This window comes from Acipenser ruthenus, chromosome 2, assembly GCF_902713425.1.
Source record: "Acipenser ruthenus chromosome 2, fAciRut3.2 maternal haplotype, whole genome shotgun sequence".
NCBI lineage: Eukaryota > Metazoa > Chordata > Actinopteri > Acipenseriformes > Acipenseridae > Acipenser > Acipenser ruthenus.
The window spans coordinates 92582141-92603736 of record NC_081190.1 but is presented as its reverse complement, the minus strand read 5'-3'; the positions used below and the strand labels follow the sequence as shown (position 1 = coordinate 92603736).

Below are 21596 nucleotides of genomic sequence, written 5' to 3'. Positions count from 1 at the left end.
ATACAATTACCCATTAATACAGTTGGGTTTTTACTGGAGCAATCTAGGTAAAGCTACCTTGCTCAAGGGTACAGCAGCAGTGTCCCCTACCTGGGATTGAACCCACGACCCTCCGGTCAAGAGTCCAGAGCCCTAACCACTACTCCACACTGCTGCCTTGTGATACTTATTCCACAGAGTGACACCTATTAAAGGAGATAAAATCAGCAACTAGTGTATTCTAGAGGCACTGGTTACCCTCTCTAAAACAGTACAGAAAAGTCAAACAGTGACTAATATTGTACCACTGTCTGGGCACCTGGGCTGGTAATGCAGTTGTAAATGTGATTTGTAGGGAGACTCAAATGGGAAAAAAACAACTCAAATATAGTACAGTCCCAAATGAAATACAAACTATGCATAGAATGCAAAGAAGGATGTCAAGCCAAATGTAATCTTTATTAGTTTGTTTCTGTACAAAAAGCACTGGGTCACAGAAAAGCATGCATCCTATTTACAGCATGGTCATAGACTCATAAAGAAAAGAAAAAAGGTACAGCTTTGTTTTTGTTTTTGATTTTTTTTAAAGAAGAGAATTAAACATTGTGCTTTAATATACTTTGATGATATTATATATTTGTTTTCATATATCGTAGTTTATAAAGATGCAGTACTCCTTCACATTTCCTTTTTTCACATAAATCATTGCAAAAAAAATACATTCTGTAGTTTTAAAAACCTCTGTTGAGGTAAATGGAAGCAAAAGCCGAATTTACAACTTAATAGAACATTTGTTTTTTAAACTTGCTAGCCAACTCTGCAGGTATAGTTAGTGGTTCAAGACATAGAATATACAGGGATGAATAACATTTGACAGCCATCTATTCAAGTAGAGTAGCTAAACCTCTTCTGCATACAAACAAAGGACAACTCTTCAGAAAGCCCTTTGCACTTTCATAAACCAGGTGCACCCAGAACAGTATTCAATGGAAACCACAATGTTATGGAGTGTGGTTGCATTCTATGCTTACACTCTGTTAATAACCATATTCTGTTTTTTGTACACCTGTCCATAAATATGTACATACCAGTACCGCAATGTTATAGTATTTGTTAGTAAGCGTTAAACTATATTACTGCATTATTTAATAGTATGTTTTTATTTATTTGATCAATGATGTCTGCTAAATTAGCGTCTGCTAAGAAATAAATGAATAATAATAAATGATACTAATTGCCCAGGTAATAAAAAAAGGTTGGCCTCTTTTCTTTGCAGTCTTGCTGGTTTCAAATGTATAAATCAAGCTCAGTGACATATTGGTCTGCATTGGCTTCCAGGTTCTACCTACTCAAACTGACACCTGTTCCATATCAGCTTGCTCAAAGCTTGCCTAAGGCATAAGTTCTGCCAGTTACTTTTTCTTGGACCTTAGTAGACAGCAGCACAGATTAGCTAACAGGGCAACTTTAAAACCAGAGACCAAGCTGCAGTGACTTTTAGTACCATTTGCTGTTAGTAAATATTAATTAATGAAAGTTTTAGATGGAATGTATTTAAGCACTCAGTGTCTTGTCTTACAAACTTTTGTAAGTCTGATTCTGGGGTATGCAACAAAACTATGATTTTTTTCATGTTCATACATACACATGAATGCATAATGTAAATACATACATACATACAAACAATATTTCAAATATCAATGTTATAAGAATGTTAGTAATACAGAATAAGGTGCTTCCTTATTCATGAGAAATCTTGGTTACGTGTCAGCTCCAGCTCAAGATAAGAAATCCACCTTGTTTCTGAAGCATCCACCATAACTCCTGGCAGATCTTACCCTTCATTACTAGCCCTCCGCTATTTGCACTCCTCTCCCTAGTACTATGCAGTCGTGGTTATCATTTTTATGTATATTGAACTTACGCTAGGGAGTACTTAACTACAATCTTCTATCAATGATCTTTCAGTGGTATTGATTGGTGCTGATTGTGTAAATTTGCTTGGTAGCACTTTAGGTAACAAGTGTAATTAGAATAGAATGGCCTTGTGAACAACATTTGCTAAAACCATGACACTGGACACTTCCAAGTAATTATAAGCATATGCCACGTAATTCCATGTAAGAGCAGCAAATGTTGGTAGCTACCCAATTATTACTATATTTTTACATGGTTGTGTATGCCATGTAATCAAAAGTACTGATTGTGTCCATCTGTCATAATAAAAACAATGAACATGCTAAGTGACTTGAAATTCTTCTCCAACATTTTATCATTGACTCAATCAGCTACTAGGAACTGGACAAGCTTAGATGGACCGAATGGCCTCGTCTCCTTTCTGCTCTACACTCCACTAGATGGGTGTAGTTCAATACACTTTTAAACACATTTTTTAACCTTCTGTACGTGTGTGCCCTGTATTTTACCAACACCAATGTTTTTAAGCAGCAGAATTGACTTATATAACTCTTAAACAGATGGCTGACTTTTACAGTATTGTTAAAAAAGCCTACAAACTATAAAGATAGAATGCATGGGAATATGACATATTGTAAGGCATCAATTTATATATTTCTTTCTTTTTTACAACTATTCCACTGAGATAGTGTGGAGTGACACTGTTTTGCATTACAGGAATACAAATTGCATAAGTAAATGATACAGATCTGTGTGCAACGACGACAAAGAAAACCCTACTTTGTTAAAGGGACACTCAACTTCTTTGCCCAGTTTATTGGTGACTTTTTAATAAACACAAGTATATGAATTCTGAGGAAAGGTCCAATATTGAATACACATAACTCGGGTAGTATGCACTTTCTTCAATGTACCAGACTAAGTTTTACGTGGCATATGGGCCAACAAAATCCACTGCATGCCCATTCAAGTAATCTCAATGATGTTGGCTGTTGAATCTAATCCTCTGGATTGCCCCAAGCAAACCCCTTCTTGTATTAAACAGCATATTAAACAGCAGTTTGCACTCTAATGTACTATATTTATTGTTAGCCACAAAATAAATCAAAACTGGGCAACTGCTGATCTTGCGAAGCAGAATTTTCACCAATAATATAAATAATATTGTAATATAAAAATCGAGCTGTACAACTCAGTTTTATACAGTTTCAATATAAAATTAGGACTGCCACAGGTTATATCTGCAGTCTGCAATGGCTGTAGAAAACAAATGACTGTTGATTTTTCTAATAATATTTGCTTTCTTTCTTTAGGCTTGTCGCAGAAAAGAGCAGTGGTATATTGGCTGCCCTTCGGCGCTATTTCCAGCCCAAAACTTGCTGAAGCTATTGAGACTGCTTTCAGCCACTTACCCATAGTCCTAAATGAGACTGACGGTTTTGATTTTACTTTAGGTGTGGAATGGTACAAATCACTTTCAAATAAGTCAAGTGAGCAGAAGGAAATTTACATGCGAGTGCTACATTAAAGACACCCCTTCATAAAAGCTGAGCCTCCCTTTAACTCTGTACGACAGACAAGTCATGAACACAAGAACATATTCTCAAATGACTGATGTATATATTCATGTTGCATATGTGAGCTAACTTTTTTTTTTTTTTTTTAAACATTTTTCTTATTTTATTTTTGCTAAGATGCATTGCTTTTTACAGATACTTTAACTAAAATAGTGCATTAAGTAATAACTATCGTGATTATACAACTTTTCACAATGACACGCATGGACAATAACTGGAAGAAAGAGAAACACACAAATGCTGTATACAAAAATGTTAAATACAGTATAGGAAAGCTTTTTTATACAAAATTGGTGATGCATTCCTTCTTTTTAAAAACCAGGGTGACAGGGCACAACACTTTTTACAAAAGTTGTTTTTTCTTACTTTTCTTTTTTTGTACAATATCTAAAAGGTATTAAGACATCAAATGTGTTTACATATCTTTTTATACTATTTGTCAGGTCTAAATCACCAAAGAAACCCCCCAAAACATTTATAAATACATACAAAAAATCACAATAAAATCAGTACCTAAACGTGATCAAAATCTCAGCAAGCATTCCTGGTTTTATTCTACAGATGCACAAACCTGGAGACCAATTCCAGATATAGACCCCCCCTCCCCCCTAAACTATTGGTCCAAAGTACACAAAGGCTATGGGCTAACTCCATGGAAGAAACTTGGGTGAATAACTATAGATCATTTGGGAAGAGAAGACTACAACTCTGAAGAAATCTAAACTACCTCTGTCCTAAAGTGGCTCTATTTCAATTAATAACTGCTAATCTGGTACAGTATGAACCAATATTTTGCAGGTGGCTAGGGATATATATATATATATATATTTATGTAATCTGATTCCATATCATATAATTACACTGAAGGGAAAATCTGAATGAAATGTAGGCAGGTATGGCCATGTAAAATTCATGCTTTCACTAAAAAGGGAATAATAAAGGCCGCCTTCATTATTTCTGAAATCTGAGCAGATATTCAAACATCTGCTTTATCCAGCTAAGCATGGTACTGGCTGTGCTCATTTGTTTTAGTTTAGTTTAAAGATATGAACGGTGTGGAGTTTTTGGAGTGCAGATAACGGGAGCTATTCTTTTACCCCTCATGTCAAGAACATGGATTCTATCTATGAAACACTTCCCCTACTATATTATCACCGTTGCATATAAGAGCTGTTTGAAAAAAAGGGACAGCACAGGTGGGCAATTTGGCAAACGAGGCATGGCTACATGATTCAAACTTCAATTAATTTTGTTCTGCTGGAGTGGCAATGAGGTGGGATCTTGAGATAAGGCTGGAAATTAAAAAGACGCAGTTGAAACATTTATGATTGAATTGATTTATTTTAGTATTTCTAAATGTAGCACTATAGAGTGTTTTATAGTTACGGACAGAAGGCCGGGAATGCAGCAATTAAAAAACGAAATGTTGCAACGAGTCACATTAGGAATTTGGTTTCTTAAATACCTGCTGTTCCAGTGTGTGAGTCTTGAGAGAGCGAGACAGTCACACTCATTTTCATTTTTTTATTGCTGTGACGTCCATTTAAACCTTTCCGTCTGACCATGAAAACAACACTCTCATTTATTTAATGATTTATTTTTAACCAACCACAATACTTTATGAGCATCCAAACATTATCTTTTGGAGGACCTCATGCCTCAAACCCAAGCAGGAATGAAACCAGAATGAGCAGGCTGATCATTTATCAAGAGGTGGTTAACAGTGCCTGTCTGACTTATGGCACCTGTGGAAGAGAGAATGGGGGTAAAAAGGGGAAATGTAGCCAAGCTGTATGACTTTCGTAACTTTTGTCCAATTTGGCTCACTTAATCAAGGTTCGTCTGTAGGTTAACCTACGCAACTCAGGAGACTATTCAGACTACCATTAAGGAATTTGTGTCGTTCATTTTAAATTTGTACAGGACCTTTCAGAAACAAACCATCTGCCATGTTCTTGTTATTCTTGAAGTTGCTGAGGTGTAGTGGGGGGCAGTGGGACGGATGTTCTTCATCTTGTGGATATCTTGGGATTTAATTTTCTCCTACTTACATGGGCGGGACTATAAGACCAGACATAGCTGAAAGAAGAAAACAAATATATAATTAATTACATTTCCCAAGGCTCCAATTTGCCACTATCAGTTTTACTTTTGGAAGAAACTATAAGAAAGTCAAGGCATCAAAATCTTTTCTTGTTGTTTCATCAAGAACTGCAATAATAATAGGTTTATTTTTGGCTGTCACAAAGTTGTCATTGTGCTCCCTTTTTGTTCTTTTTTTTAAAGTTTTTCAAAATGTTACTGGCTGTAAAGCATGTTAGTCAATAGCGGATGCAGCTGGTTGGGGACAATTTCTCTCTCTAGGTGACCAAAGAAGTGATACCTGAAATGATGGCTTGCAAACAGTGATTTCTCTAGCCAAGTGCAGTACCAGATATTTTAGTGAGCTCCTGGGGAGAACGAGTCAATCTTGACAAGGTAAGCTGAAATAGCTGCCAGATATACCTTGAATGTGGAGGGGGATTTTCCCTCGTCAAATAGGTCCTGCAAAAATTGCAGTATTGCTGCCTTGGGTTGAACCCACAACCAGACACAACGTCTGGAAGAAATTCCCATTGTACCCGTACTGGGAATGCGTGGATTCTGCAGGATGTCAATCAGCCTGTTGGAAAGTCCCAGACATCTCAAATGCAGCCGTTCAGGGGCAAGACCCAGAGCTGCAGGCTTGATGGGTCGGGATACCATAATGTCCCTCATGTCTGACTGAGCAGGTCGCGGCGCGTCAGCAGTCTCCACAGCTGGCTGCTCTTATTGTGGAGAACCACAATAAGAGGCAAAGAGGTCTATCTCTGCTCTCCTGAATCGCTCCCATATGAGGCTCACCACCTCGGGGTGAAGCCTCCACTCGCCAAGTTCATCACCCCAGGCAGATGAACTGCCCGCAGTGAGATGATGTTCTTGTGCGCCCAGAGCAAAAGCTTGCAGGCCACACGATGAAGACTGGGCAACTGCAGGCTGCCCTGGTGGTTGACATAGGCTACCAATGTCAGGTCCTGCAAAGGTAATCAGCCTGCAGCTCTAAAACATTGATGTGGAGAACCTTCCATGGGGGTTCCACACACCTTGCATGCCTCGGCCATTCCACACAGTGCCCCAGCCCAGGCTGGACGTGTCTGTGGTGACAACCTCCCTTCTGATGACCCTACCCAGCGCTACGCCTAGGTGTAGATGGGCCAGCTGTTTCCACCAAGAAAGTGCCCTTAGACAGAGCTGGGACACTGACAATAGGCAGTCGAGGTTCAACGTGGGCTGGAAGACCTTTCTGTTGAACCAGGCCTGCGGAGGGCACATGTGCAGGAGACTCAATGGGAGGGTCTGGGAAGCTGCTGCAATTAGGCCCAGAGGTTTCTGGTACCACTACCGTTAGTGCTCTGTTGAGCTGAAAGAGCTCCAAGCATGCAGATTTTCTCTGCTGTCCGTCTGACAGAGTGGCTGGCATGGACCAGGAGTCCAAGCACACTCCCAGATAGGGGGCTGTCGAGGAAGGTGCCAGTTGGCTCTTTGCATGATTCACCGTAAGGCCCAACCGATGGAGGTGGCCGGTGACAAGTTCCATGTGGGCTTCTGCTTGTGCAGGAGACTTGGCACAGATTAGCAAGTCGTCCAGATAATTGAGTATTCTAATGCCTTTGAGTCTCAATGGGGCCAAAATAGCTTCCATGCACTTTGAGAAGGCACATGGAGCTAGGGAGACGCCGAATGGCAAGACACAGAAATTGTATGTTGTTCCCTGAAAGGCGAACTGCAGTTACTTCCTGTGTGCTGGTTTTATGGGGATGTGGAAATAAGCATCATTGAGGTCCACTGTGGTGAACCAGTCGCCTGGCCTGATTGACTGCAACAGCCATTACATTGTTAACATTTTTAACCTTTCTTCGACTCAGATACAGGTTGACCTGTCTGAGGTAGAGGATTGGTCTGAGGCCACCATCCCGCTTTGGCACTAGGAAATACCTGGAGTAGAACCCTTCTTCCAATTTGAGTCTGTCTATCATGCATAGCCCCTTTTTGACCGTGCTTGAACTGAAGAAAATGCCGGTCTGAACGGTAGTAAGCACCCAGATGTCTGCGGTGCACTTACTCCAATCGTCCAGATGGCTCCCTGAAAAGGAGCCCTGGGTATGTGGCAGCAAATTCCTAGGTCTACTGCTTTGCCTGTGGCTTGGCCTGCGCCTTATGTCTCTGTGCAGGACTGCGGAACCCATTCTGGACTCTGCAGCGAGCAGCTGTGGGCTAATCCCAAAAAATGCCTCTGGCAGCGGGCACAGCCGGCTGTGCCGGTCTTTGAGGCTGCTGGGCCCTAGGGCACCAGTTTGCTGCTGGTTTACTTACCGGAGGTGGTCTCATGGGAAGCAGGCAAACCAGCTCCTTAGCAACATCTCGTCCACCGCGGGACCGAATGTATGCCCTGGTGTGATAGACCGTCCAACAGCGGTGCCTTATCCCCATTAAACACAAATGCCTGGGAAAGCCAAAGCTACCTGCGGGCGGCTATCAGTGCAGCCAGGTTTCTGCCTACAGCCTGTCTGTTAAGCTTAGATAACCGGAGCAGGTTTTTGTCCACCAGGGGCCACTCATCCAGCTGTTGTGGCGAGGGCCTGTGGCTTGTGGAAAGGGGATGCAGCAACTGCGACTGGTAGGCTACCAGGATACTGTTGTAGTTCCCTAACCTTGCGGCGTACGCCCCGGCTGAGTAGGACTTCTTGATGATGACCTCAGAAACCCGCCATTGTTTGTTAGGGCAGGCAGCGTCCTTGGACAGCAGAGTCAAATTAGATGCCTGAACCAGCAGGAGCTGTTTCCAGATGGTCCCAGGAGGACTGGATCTCATGGAGGAAATCCAGGTGAACTGGGGGGTTTATGGGAGAGGCAGGTTTATCATCAAAGATGGATTGCCTTGTTTCCCCTGCTGTAGTCCAGGGCATTTGCAAAGCTGCAGTGGCCCTCCTGAGTAGCGGCATGAGCTCTGCCGACAGAGAGAGCTTTACTGCTGGGGACATGCTGTCTGACTCCCCATCCTCAGACAGGAACATCAGCTCCTGATCGCCCGCCTCCTCAGAGGGAAATGATGTTCTCCTGTGGCCAATTTGTGCTTGCAGACCCGTGGGGCCCCTGCAGCAACTGGGTGAGAATTGTTCCCTGATGGGAGACAGCTTCCCAGATTTTCTCTATCTGTTCCGAGTCTGCCGATCATTTGGAAGAGCGACTCTTCTTCCTCTTCCGGTGGGGAAGAAAAGGAGAGGCAGAGCTTGAGGTGGATGATGAACACAGTGAAGATGGCTTTGAGCCTGGGCTACTTTCCTGGGTGAGTCGTCTGCTCTCTCTTGGCACAGGGCCATGGGATGAGGATGCAGCAATCTCTCTACGAGGGAGTGATGGAGAAGAGCATTGTGCAGGAGTCAGAGACGCAGGGCTCTCTTTAGAGCTGAGGACAACCTCATATCCAGCATGCGCTTGGAGAAAGAAACTGCGGTTAACTGGCACCTCTTTGGCATGCTCTAGGCCCAGGCAAGAAGAGCACCTGTCCTGCTTGTTCTTCAAAGGCAGATTGGCCTTGCATGTCTCACAGGGATGGGACCTAGGCATGACACAAGGCGCAAGCAATGCAATGTACAGTATACAGTTGTACAGATATTGCCTCAATCTGCTTATATATATCGACCCGGCGGGCCAAGACACGAGTGGGACTAGTTCGGTACCAGACCAGTGACCTCGGTATGGGCCGTATGGGTCCACCTGGTCACAGTTACTACGGGTGGCAATGCAAATGCAATGTACAGTAAAAGCCACTGACAAAACACAAGACTGAGGGAAGCCTGCTTGTCAGAATAAACTAAAAGCCTTCGCAATTGTGATGCTAATAGCTGTTCACCAAAGCAGCATCAATATTCAGCTTTTAATTGATATATTCAGTTACTTCTTCTAATAGCTGGGGCACCCCCCAGACAGTAGTGGACCAGGCCGATGCCTCTAGATGGCTATAGCGGCCGGGTTATAAAAACAGGCACAATCTTCCAGGTTCATATTAACATAGGCAGAAGTTTACAAGGTCGTACACAGGCTTCCTTGGCCCATGTTTGAGTTTAACATGAACAGCCTACCCACCCCAACCCTCACCAGCTAAAATAGTAAATTTAATTGAACTGTGGTTGAGTGGCAGCTGTCCTAAAGGAAAGCCAGTAGTTTTACCCCATACTGAGCCAAGCGTAGTATATGCATTCATGGCTCAGCAGACATTGTCACTGATGTAACTGCATGCCCAGGGGTCGGCACCATATCGAGTGGTGACGGACATTTAAAATACATATATATATATATATATATATATATATATATATATATATATATATATATACAGTGCCTATAGAAAGTCTACACCCCCTTGAACTTTTTCACATTTTGTTGTCAGTGCCTCAGAGTTTCATGCATTTAAATGAGGACTTCTTTTTTCCACTTATCTACACACCATACTCCACACTGTTAAGAAATTGAGAAAAATATTGAGAAAAAAATTATATATTAAAAATACAAAACTGAAAGGTCATAATTGGATAAGTCTCCACCCCCCTGAGTTAATACTTGGTGGAAGCACCTTTCGCAGCAATTACAGCTGTGAGTCTGTTGGGATAGGTCTCTACCAACTTTGCACACCTAGATTTGGCAATATTTGACCATTCTTCTTTACAAAACTGTTCAAGCTCTGTCAAGTGAGGAGCGTTGATGGACAGCAATCTTCAAGTCATGCCACAAATTTTCGATTGGATTTAGGTCAGGGCTCTGACTGGGCCACTCAAGGACATTTACCTTTTTGTTCATTAGCCACTCCAGTGTAGCTTTGGCTGTGTGCTTTGGGTGGTTGTCATGCTGAAAGGTGAACTTCCGTGCCAGTTTCAGCTTTCTTGCAGAGGGCAACAGGTTTTCCTCAAGGACTTCTCTGTACTTTGCTCCATTCATTTTCCGTTCTATCCTGACAAGTGCCCCAGTCCCTGCCGATGAAAAACATCACCATAACATGATGCTGCCACCCCATGCTTCACAGTAGGGATGGTATTCTTTGGGTGATGCGCTGTGTTGGGTTTGCGCCAAACATAACGCTTTGCATTTAGGTCAAGAAGTTCAATTTTAGTTTCGTCAGACCACAAGTGTTTTTTTTGCATACTTCAAACGGTATTCAGGGTGGGCTTTCTTGAGTAAGGGCTTCCTTCTTGCCACCCTACCATACAGGCCAGATTTGTGGAGTGCTTGGGATATTGTTGTCACATGCACACTTTGACCAGTCTTGGCCATAAAAGCCCGTAGCTCTTGCAAAGTTGCCATTGGCCTCTTGGTAGCCTCTCAGATCAGTCTCCTTCTTGCTCGTTTGGAGGGACGGCCTGATCTAAGCAGGGTCTTGGTGGTGCCATACACTTTCTACTTCTTAATAATCGTCTTGACCGTGCTCCAAGGGATATTCAAGGCCTTTGATATTTTTTTCTATCCATCCCCTGATCTGTGCCTTTCAAAAACTTTGTCCTGGAGTTCATTGAAAGCTCCTTGGTGCTCATGGTTGAGTCTTTGCTCTGAAATGCACTACCCAGCAGAGGGAACCTACAAGAACTGCTGAATTTCTCCTGAAATCATGTGAATCACTACAATTTAACACAGGTGGGGGCCACTTAACTTGGTGTGTGATTTTGAAGGCGATTGGTTACACCTGAGCTAATTTAGGCTTGCTATTACAAGGGGGGTGGACACTTATATAAAACACTGAAACTCAAAATCAATTATTGTAAGGTGACATTGGTTTTATGTTGGGAAATATTTTTAAGAAAAATAAAAAACTGAAATATCTTGCTTACATAAGTATTCAACCCCCACACATTAATATTTGGTAGAGCCACCTTTCGCTGCAATAACAGCTTTAAGTCTTTTGGGGTAAGTATGTACCAGCTTTGCACACAGTGTCGGAGTGATTTTGGCCTATTCTTCTTGGCAGATTTGCTCCAGGTTGTTCAGGTTGGTTGGATGATGCTTGTGGACCGCAATTTTCAAATAGTGTCACAGATTCTCAATGGGATTGAGATCAGGACTTTGACTGGGCCACTGTAGGACATTCACGTTTTTGTTCTTGAGCCACTCCAATGTTGCTTTGGCCTTGTGCTTGGGATCATTGTCCTGCTGAAAGGTGAATTTCCTCCCAAGCTTCAGTTTTTTAGCGGACTGAAGCAGGTTCTCTTGCAGTATTTCCCTGTATTTTGCTCCATCCATTCTTCCTTCAATTTTAACAAGATGCCCAGTCCCTGCTGATGAGAAGCATCCCCACAGCATGATGCTGCTACCACCATACTTCACTGTAGGGATGGTGTGTCTTGAGGCATGGGCAGTGTTAGGTTTGCGCCACACATAGCGCTTTGAGTTTTGGCCAAAAAGCTCTATCTTGGTCTCATCTGACCACAAAACCTTTTCCCACATCGCAGCTGGGTCACTCTCATGCTTTCTGGCAAACTCCAGACGTGCTTTCAGATGGTACTTTTTGAGTAACAGCTTCTTTCCTGCCACCCTCCCATACAGGCCAGCGTTATAGAGCTCTTGATATGGTTGACTGGTGCACCATTACTCCACTCCCAGCCACTGAACTCTGTAGCTCCTTCAAAGTGATTGTTGGACTCTCTGCGGCTTCTCTCACAAGTCTCCTTCTTGTCTGAGCGCTGAGTTTTGAGGGACGGCCTTTTCTTGGCAGTGCCTGGGTGGTGTGATGCAGCTCCCACTTCCTGATTATTGATCCAACTGTGCTCACTGGGATATCCAAACACTTGGATATTATTTTGTACCCTTTCCCTGATCTATGCTTTTGTATTACTTTATTTCTAACTTCTGTAGAATGCTCTTTGGTCTTCATTTTCCTTCAGATTCACAGCCTGACCAATGATCCTTCAACAGTGGGGTTTTTATCCAGAAAATGTGACAGCAACTTTAATGGTTCACAGGTGGAGGCCAATGGTAATTGTGTCCTCGTTAGGGCAATTTCTTTTATCGGTGTAAACTGGGAGCTTCCACAGCACAGGGGTTGAATACTTATGCAAGCAAGATATTTCAGTTTTTTATTTTTCTTAAAAATATTTCCCAACATAAAACCAATGTCACCTTACAATAATTGATTTTGAGTTTCAGTGTTTTAAAATAAAATATCAAACAGAACGAAATTTCAATGTACCATTTGTAATTCAGTAATATGAGAGAATTGGTCAGGGGTCTGAATACTTTTGCAAGGCACTGTATATATATATATATATATATATATATATATATATTGTGTCCACAGACAAACAAAATGGAAGCTATATACAATTACATGTGTGTGTGTGTGTGTTAGACATATTCACTGATAACTCTTGCCACGGACATGTGTGTCCGTGTATGGACAAGTTGTCGACCGCTGTGCATGCCAATATTAGCATAGAATGCTACATGAACAATCATTGCTGCAGATATGACAGGCTCTGAAACTCTGCTGTTCCCAGAAGGAAATGTAGCTATTCAGAAGGAGGAGACAGACAGAGGTAAAGAGCACAGACAGGCAGACTGTGTTCAGGAATAAAACAGCTGACTGCCAAATGACTGGTTTTATGAGTAATGGGACATGAAACAGATAACTAAAAGTTTGAAAAAAATTGTGAAAAAGGACATGAGGCAGGAATACAAGATAGTTGATCTATTGGCCCTTTTCAATTATGTTTGTTGTTCACAGCCTGATAACTACTGTATAAAAGTCCTATTTAATTATTATAATCCTATTACAAAAATTATTTAATTATTATGGTTAGTAAACATACTTTACTGTTACTGTAGCCTGTGTTCATGAATGATTCATGATACTGGATAACTGCAAAGTATACAACATGGTTTATTTAGATTTCCAGAAAGCTTTTGACAAAGTCCAGCATAAAAGATTAATTCTCAAACTGAACGCAGTAGGGATTCAAGGAAATGCATGCACATGGATTAGGGAGTGGTTAACATGTAGAAAACAGAAAGTACTGATTAGAGGAGATACCTCAAAATGGAGTGAGGTAACCAGTGGTGTACCACAGGGATCAGTATTAGGTCCTCTGCTATTCCTAATCTACATTAGATTCTGGTATAGTAAGCAAACTTGTTAAATTTGCAGACGACACAAAAATAGGAGGAGTGGCAAACACTGTTGCAGCAGCAAAGGTCATTCAAAATGATCTAGACAGCATTTAGAACTGGGCAGACACATGGCAAATGACATTTAATAGAGAAAAGTATTGCATGCAGGCAATAAAAATGTGCATTATAAATATCATATGGGAGATACTGAAATTGAAGCAGGAATATATGAAAAAGACCGAGGAGTTTATGTTGACTCAGAAATGTCTTCATCAAGACAATGTGGGGAAACTATAAAAAAGGCTGTGTTGAATTTAAATCAAGGGAAGTAATGTTAAAACTTTACAATGCATTAGTAAGACCTATTAGAATATTGTGTTCAGTTCTGATCACCTCATTACAAAAAGGATATTGCTGCTCTAGAAAGAGTGCAAAGAAGAGCAACCAGAATTATTCTTGGTTTAAAAAGCATGTCGTATGCAGACAGGCTAAAAGAATTGAATCTATTCAGTCTTGAACAAAGAGGACTACGCGGTGATCTGATTCAAGCATTTAAAATCCTAAAAGGTATAGACAATGTCTACCTGAAAAAAGAAAAAAGGACCAGGGGTCACAAATGGAGATAAGATAAAGGGGCATTCAGAATAGAAAATAGGAGGCACTTTTTTACACAGAGAATTGTGAGGGTCTGGAACCAACTCCCCAGTAATGTTGATGAAGCTGACACCCTGGGATCCTTCAAGAAGCTGCTTGATGAGATTCTGGGATCAATAAGCTACTAACAACCAAACGAGCAAGATGGGCTGAATGGCCTCCTCTCGTTTGTAAACTTTCTTATGTCTGTTGTTTAATAGTGAGTGAAATGCGTCATTAATTTGTGTTTACTCATGTAATAACAATTTAATTTGTTAATACTAGGCAGTTACTATGAATTACGCTGTTATTGATGGGACCCTGAATACAGCGCTCCTGCTTACATCTTTAAAGAACAGACTCTCAACTGCTCTTGTCAGTCAGTCACCTGGATTTTCTTGGGGTAACCTTCCACCCCACTTTCAGCAAGTGGACCACAATGACGACTCTTGACAACCAACAACAAAATCAGTCTGCTACAAATTAGCTTCTGGCATCTCAAATCAAGAGCAGATGAACACATCCCCATGTCAAAATTCTTAGCATGTATAAACATAGAACTGGAGTGTACATACTTAATAATTGGGCCCATGTTTTATTTTTAAATACAGTTTCTTATTCATGAGACTATGCTAGACTGTTGTGAAAGAAGTCGGTAACAGGCTAGAACCGCTTCATGGTTATCAAACTGTATTTCATTCATAAAACAGATTTAAAGCTTTTTGGATAAGGACATTTAACAAATGATAACACCTATCTATGATAATATGTATATGTTGATCCAGACTCAAACAACCAAGAGCAGAAGAAACCAAATGGATCTACACAAGCAATCAACTTTTTGAATTTCTGTACAGTTTAAACAAACAAACTTCAACCACACAGCCATGGACAATATGGCACTGCATTATTCTTCACATGCAATTCAAATGGTCTAACAGTTCCAACTTATATGCTTACAGCCAAGAGAACTGTACTCCAGTACCAGTAAATAAGATAAGCAGGTATTTTCGCATGGCTTTTAGTGGCAATCACATCAATAAAAATGAGGGCCAGTGCTAATACATCGTGAGATTATCAGCAAGCACCAATGAGTAAAACTTGTGTCGACTTGACTTACGGGTCCATTTGATCAACCTAACAGTATATTTTGAGATAAACCACAACTAGGGTTTATAGAATTTCAGTACTGTCAAATGTTTCCATATAATCCAGCTGTGTTTTGTTTGTTCCCATCATAGGATGATCAAATTGACCCCTTAGTTTATTAAAGTGTAATATTTTTCCTATGAATGTTATGTTTGATGTTATTGCTGAGTAACACCAATGAGTCACAAAAATCAATCCTAACAATTACTGGAGCATCTGAGTAATATACGGTTTTGCCAATGCTCTAATTTTACCATGAGAAGTCCCACTGTAAGGGCTTCTTTTTCATTTGTAAACTCTTGCATGTTTGGGTCACAGATCAGCCCTAATCACCATCATGGTTTAAAGTGTACAAGTACAGGAGGTTATGAAAAAGATAACACCACCGTGTCTATGATATATTGTAGGGGCTGAATCGTTGGGGTAAACTGTCATCTCATACTCTGCGGTTTCATTTAATTGTAAGTTGGAATTCAAATTATTTTTTTTTTAAATAATAAATCATACATGATGTTTTGGTATTGGGACCAGGCCCAGGCCTTGCAATTCTATGTTGGAAACATTTCAATTGAATAGCCCAGTTTAAGAGACATGCAATATGAAATTAAATGAAAATATAAAACAGATGTAATTACAGGAATAATATCCACATATAATAAAAGTCATCCCTTGTAATTATAGCCCGCTATCTCCGGTCCCATTATTTTTGTGATGGAGATCTTCTCATGCTTTGCTTGTTTTTTTTTTGTTTTTTTTTAGATCAATGTCAATATATAAAAACTATACATGAAAAGGTTTAAAAAGCTTCTTCCTTGCACCTAATCAATTCCTTGCACCTAGCAGTTTAGACTGTTGTATATGAAACTGTTGCCCCGGTCAATAATTGTGAACACAAGATGCAGTTTTATAACCTTCTCTACCCTAAAAACCATGATCACACTCATCATCATCATCATCACCAAGGGTTTGCTCCTCATCCCTATGAAATACCTCTTGTGTGTCTTATCTGCCCTCATCTACTAACACCCAGTAGTGGTGGGTGGAGTTGGGAGGCAGGTGAGGGGCGGGGTGCTCACCCTGTAGGCTGTTCCCATTGGTGCTGGTGCAGGTGGGGGGCGGGGAGGTCTGTGGCCTCACCACGGGGGCAAAGGCGCTCTTCTGTTTGACTGCAGAGATCATATTGACAGGAGAGAATGAGAAAATGCCAGCAGGGGTGGTGGAGGAGGAGGAGTTAACGCTGGAGGGGACAGTGATGGAGGAAGCCCCCAATGGAGGGCTGGAAGGCATGACTGAAAACAACAATAACAACAACAGACAAAGACATAAATACACATGGCTTAGAGGAGCAGAGCTCTATCCAGGTATTCACCCAAGACAGTTCCCTTTTCTGTCTGACAGCTGGGGTTATAGAACTTACATGTATATAGTCATGAATCATAATTGCCTACATGTTAATATTTTATCCCAACACAAGAGCAGGTGGATATACTGAAATATTTCTTCTTCAGGGAACACACACAGTGGGACAGATTATCCAAGCAATTTACTTCAAATTGTCATTTGCACTTTATATGTATGTATATATATGTATATATATATATATACTGTATATATATATATAAAGTAAAAATGCACCAAATGAAGTTAGAAAACTATTGTATCACGGTGGTCTCATGAAGGTTTTATTCCATATTCAAAGTGGAGATGATAGAATTATTGTAAAATTCTGTGCCTAGTTATTAAAATGATAATGCCTTGTTAGAAGCGTTAACTGTGCATGTCATATTCTACTGGTCTGGCTAGAACCCTGCTGAAGAGGTAAAAGGATGAAGCTGAAGAAGTCGTTACAGGTGATGTAAGACATAGAGAGAATGGAATCAAAGTTGATTTATTTTTTAAATGATGTGGTTTGTTAATAACACAACAGTGTACATTTTAGTAAAAGCTGTAAAAGTTTTAAAGCATAAACAAATCCTAATAGTTTATAAGGCACCCAGGAACATAGCAAATTATACACTGTTCACCGCTGTATTTTAAGACTGCACTATGAACATTTGCATAACATTTAAAATACAAACACAAGCAACATACTAGTCAACAGCATACTTTTTATTGAACACAAATGATAAATTACAGTTTAAATAGGAAACAGCCTTTGTTTCATATATTTTATTCTTGCATGGTTTATGTATCATTCTATATTCTACCGTTTATGTTGCTCCCACTATTATTCATAATTCAAATTTAATAATCAAACAGTGAGGATGAATACCAACAGCAACCAACCTTATTTTATTATTATTAGTATTATTTTCGTCACTGAGGTGCTGTACATTAAAAAGAAACTTTTCCTTTCTTAGCTGCTATATACTGGGTGATTCACAAGCAACACATCACAGGAAAGCAAAAACATTATTACAGGTCCATACTAGTGCCCTATTTGGAGCCTCATGGATACATTATATCACTAACACTTGCACTTGTTTCAATTGTATATGAAGGCTTTTGTGAAGAGTCTGGATAATTTGTGGATAATTTGCGGTCCGATATTCAGATAAGGAGATTGGTTGCTGACTGCACCACCTCTCATGTGTTGCCTATGAATCCTCGGTGTGTACAGTACCAGTGGACTTACTTGCGTAGGGGGAGTTGGCTGTGGACCCATTGAGGAAACTGGGGGAGCCCGGCACCCCCAGGCTGGTCATGCCGCTGCCGTAGCCATTCATGGTGGAGGTGATGGCGTTGTAGTTGGACTGCTGGGGGGTGGAGCTGGGGGCGTATCCTCGGGGAGACACGCTGTTGGAGTTACGGGAGTAACCTGTGGGAGGAGGGATCCACAGCATGTGTTACATCTACATCTAAACTGGGTCCTTGGCTTCTTGATGGCTGTCATAAGAATGTAGGGACATTTACAAATGGAAGGAAGCCACTCAGCCAATCAGTGCTCATCCGAGAAGCAGATTAATCTCAAAACTGTCAAGGCAGGTTCTGATGGATCCCGATGATGCTGCATCAACATATGACTAGTTAACCCATTCCATACCTTCACCACTCTGCGTAAAGAAGTGTCTCCTACCCTCTGTCCTAAGACTGTCTTCACAAAATTGTCAACAATGTCCTCTGGTCGAAGCAAAGTCTGCTGCTTGAAGTTTTGGTATTATTTTTGACCCTGAACTGATTTTTTACTGATTTTGTTTTTCAGCCTGGTGTCACCCAAAAATACTGCTAGTCATCTATTTTCAATGAAATTGCTTAATACTTTACTCAAAATAACAAATACAAGAAGACATAGCCCAAGTATAAATATTTTACTCTTTTTAATTGTTTTTTTTATTATCCTGACACAACATTTTCTTGGAAATTAATAATTATTTTTATTTTTAAAGAACAGCTTGTTTTATTTTACGCACAGTGGTTATAACACACAAATTAGCTGGCACATTATAATGTTTTGGTTAGATTTGCAAACAGGTTACAATTTGTTTGGCTGGCTGGATGTTTGTGACGTCTTGGAATGCTCATATGCGTACAAATTAAAATAATGAGTTAAATACAATTGAATTGAATAATTTCCAATGTTGTCACTATAAATGGTGTGGTACTTTTTACATTGTATTTCCTGTAGTAGCTGTCAAAGAGAAAGCAAGCTTGCTCTGAAGAGTGTTTGTTTTGCTAAGCAGCAGTACTAGTTCTGTGCTGAACATTTGTATGAAGCTGCTATGTGCTGGTGTCTTGATTGACGTTTTCTACATCTTTTTGTTTGAATATTTTAGTATCCCGTTTCCTGTCAGCAGATGTCTTTGCGGTGCTTTCTGCATATGAATGACAGTTATAAGTCCTGCCAATGACAGCTGCGCCAACATGTATGATCAGAGCTGAGACAGACACAAGAAAGTATTATATCTCTGCTGTGGGGTGCCACATGCTAGTTTACATGGAGGTTTCTTGTGATGGGAACGCAGAGAAGTTAAAACAATAGTCACGAGAGAGGCATAGCAGTTACCACCAAATGTTTTTGAGACATAGTCAGTGTTATTGTCTCTCTACCTATGGTTCAAAAAATCCGATAGTTTCAAATCTCAACAACATACGTGGCACAGGACATGGTTTGTGTTTCTTTTAATCTTCATGTTTGTTTTTAAGAGGGAGATCTAGTACTGGATTTGGAAGCTTGTGCAAAGACAAGAGAACGTTAGAAGAATAAATAAATTGTGTCAAAATAAAGGCAAGAAATAACTCTGTTATAGAAAGAAGCAGCTAAATTGTTCTGACTAATTTCTTGCTGGTAATATACAGTTAGAGTTGTTTCATTCCTCTCTGATGATTTGCTTTGAGTTTGCACTTGCTTTAAAATAAAAGATCTGTTGTATTTTTACATCTCATTCTGAGCAATAAAGACTGGGATCTTGTATTGTGTTGGATTGTAGACGTTGTTGTGTTTTTGGTGTTTGAGGAACATTTGGAAGTAAATTCTGATTTGATTCTAGCTTTATCTCTCAATCTTCAAAACCATGTAACAGGTTAACCAAATGGTAGACTTCATATGAAGGGGTCCCCATTTACCTCACTAGCTACTGTAATTAGGTATGATCAGGAAGAGTAGGTAGGTGGTGCTAACAACTATACTCAGCTTGACTCTTCCAATTTCTTTGAACAAGAAAACTGGTTACTGAGATAAGCATATTCAATACTGTATGTTTAATTGTTTAATTCAAAGTGACAAAGTGGACAGAAATCTTCAAGGGGGGAGGGGGGTAAGAAGCGGAGTTCACAGGAGATTAAACTACTGAAGAATGTAATAAACATTCATCCAGGGATCATATTTTAGTGTAAAACTGAACAATTATAAAGCTGGAACTCCTTCTAAAGCTAAACAGCTCTATGTAAAATAGTATCATTAAATAATAGCTACATCAGATCAGAGTAAACAATACCTAAACAGCATTTTACTGTAGGCTTCAAACACATCAGACCAGAGGACAGACAGAGGGATCTTGGAGCTCCCCCCAAGCCCCCAAGCCGGGTGTGTAAGTGACTGCATCTGAGTTCCAAATGACAACTAAAAGTAAGGGGGAAGCAATCAGAAGATCTATTGCGCACATGCAGAGAGACAGTGTGTGTGTGGAGAAGTGGGGGAGGGACAAATCTGCTACTATCATCTTATTTACAGCCGCTGGCCACCTCTACTTGGTAGTGGATGAAGCTAGGACCCCTCTCCCCCACCTCTCTGATTGCTAATCACGGTTGCGAGGTCACATCCGCTTGATTCAACCCTCTCTCATCCCAGGCCTCTCACAGCTCCCCTGTAATTGGACCAAGTTTGATAACATGCAGCTCCAATCAGGGGCCCAGATGGCTGAGTGGAAAGTGAAAGCAACAAAAAAAATAAAATTACAGAGAAACTTTTTTCTTTTTTTCTCAGCGGTTAGATTTGCAGGAGTCTGCATTTGCTGCGTGCCTGGGCACCTTATCTGATACTCCAGCAGATCCAGGACATATTAAGAAAGACAGGTTTAAGTGGCCTGGTTATCAGAGCAGACCCTCACCTAGACACCTCTTTATTTACAGGCTGAATTGTCTACCTGTTTTGGGAGGCTGCAGCAAATTGTCCTATTTCTCTGACTGAAGATTCCACCTCCGCACACACACACATCTTGAATGAAGCAGACACTGTGTGATTTACACCAGTGTTAAAAGTAAGTCTGACGTTGGTCTGACCACTACTGTTGCTAGCCAGCTGTGTCATAATAAAACACATGTTCTCCCACTGAGATTGCACAATACAGATGCTGTTGGGACATTTTAATAAATGAGGTGCTGCTTTAAAGAAGCACCTGTTTCATGATGGATTATCAATTGTGACCAGATGGCAACAGCTAATTTAAAGATGTTTAATGGGCTTTAGCCAATGCTAGGTGTGTAAAATGGTTGAAGTAGAGGAAAACTAAAAAGCACCAAAAACTGTTAACGGTGAAGTAAGCTAATGCACATAACACAAATATAATTGATATTGTTTAAAATATAGGTTGTAAAAGCGTGTTCGTGTGGGATCCAGTTTTCATCTCCCGTGGGAAGTTTTACTCTTGTGAGATTTTGGAGGAAGCAGTTAAAATACAAATATGAAAGGGGGGGAACTGCAATGCCTGATCCATGATGTTTTTGCAGATGTCT

The 21596-nt window shown here is 40.6% G+C and overlaps 1 protein-coding gene across 8 annotated transcripts in view; it reads right to left on the bottom strand.

The window, feature by feature from the left end:
• Nucleotides 1–419: 419 nt before the first annotated feature.
• The window catches only part of LOC117408375 (transcription factor COE3-like), a 166422-nt gene continuing 145245 nt past the window's right edge, over nucleotides 420–21596 (bottom strand). For 3 of the 8 annotated variants that reach the window (XM_059003949.1, XM_059003921.1, XM_059003913.1), the window contains 3 exons: nucleotides 18061–18243; nucleotides 16416–16714; nucleotides 420–5552 (listed from right to left, as the gene is read on the bottom strand). In XM_059003949.1, coding sequence (XP_058859932.1) covers nucleotides 16428–16714; nucleotides 18061–18243 — 470 coding nt within the window. In that variant the 3' untranslated portion in view covers nucleotides 420–5552; nucleotides 16416–16427. The remainder of the gene's footprint in view (nucleotides 5553–16415; nucleotides 16715–18060; nucleotides 18244–21596) is intronic. The other 5 variants (XM_034013319.3, XM_034013317.3, XM_059003925.1 and 2 more) reach the window with 4 other exon arrangements.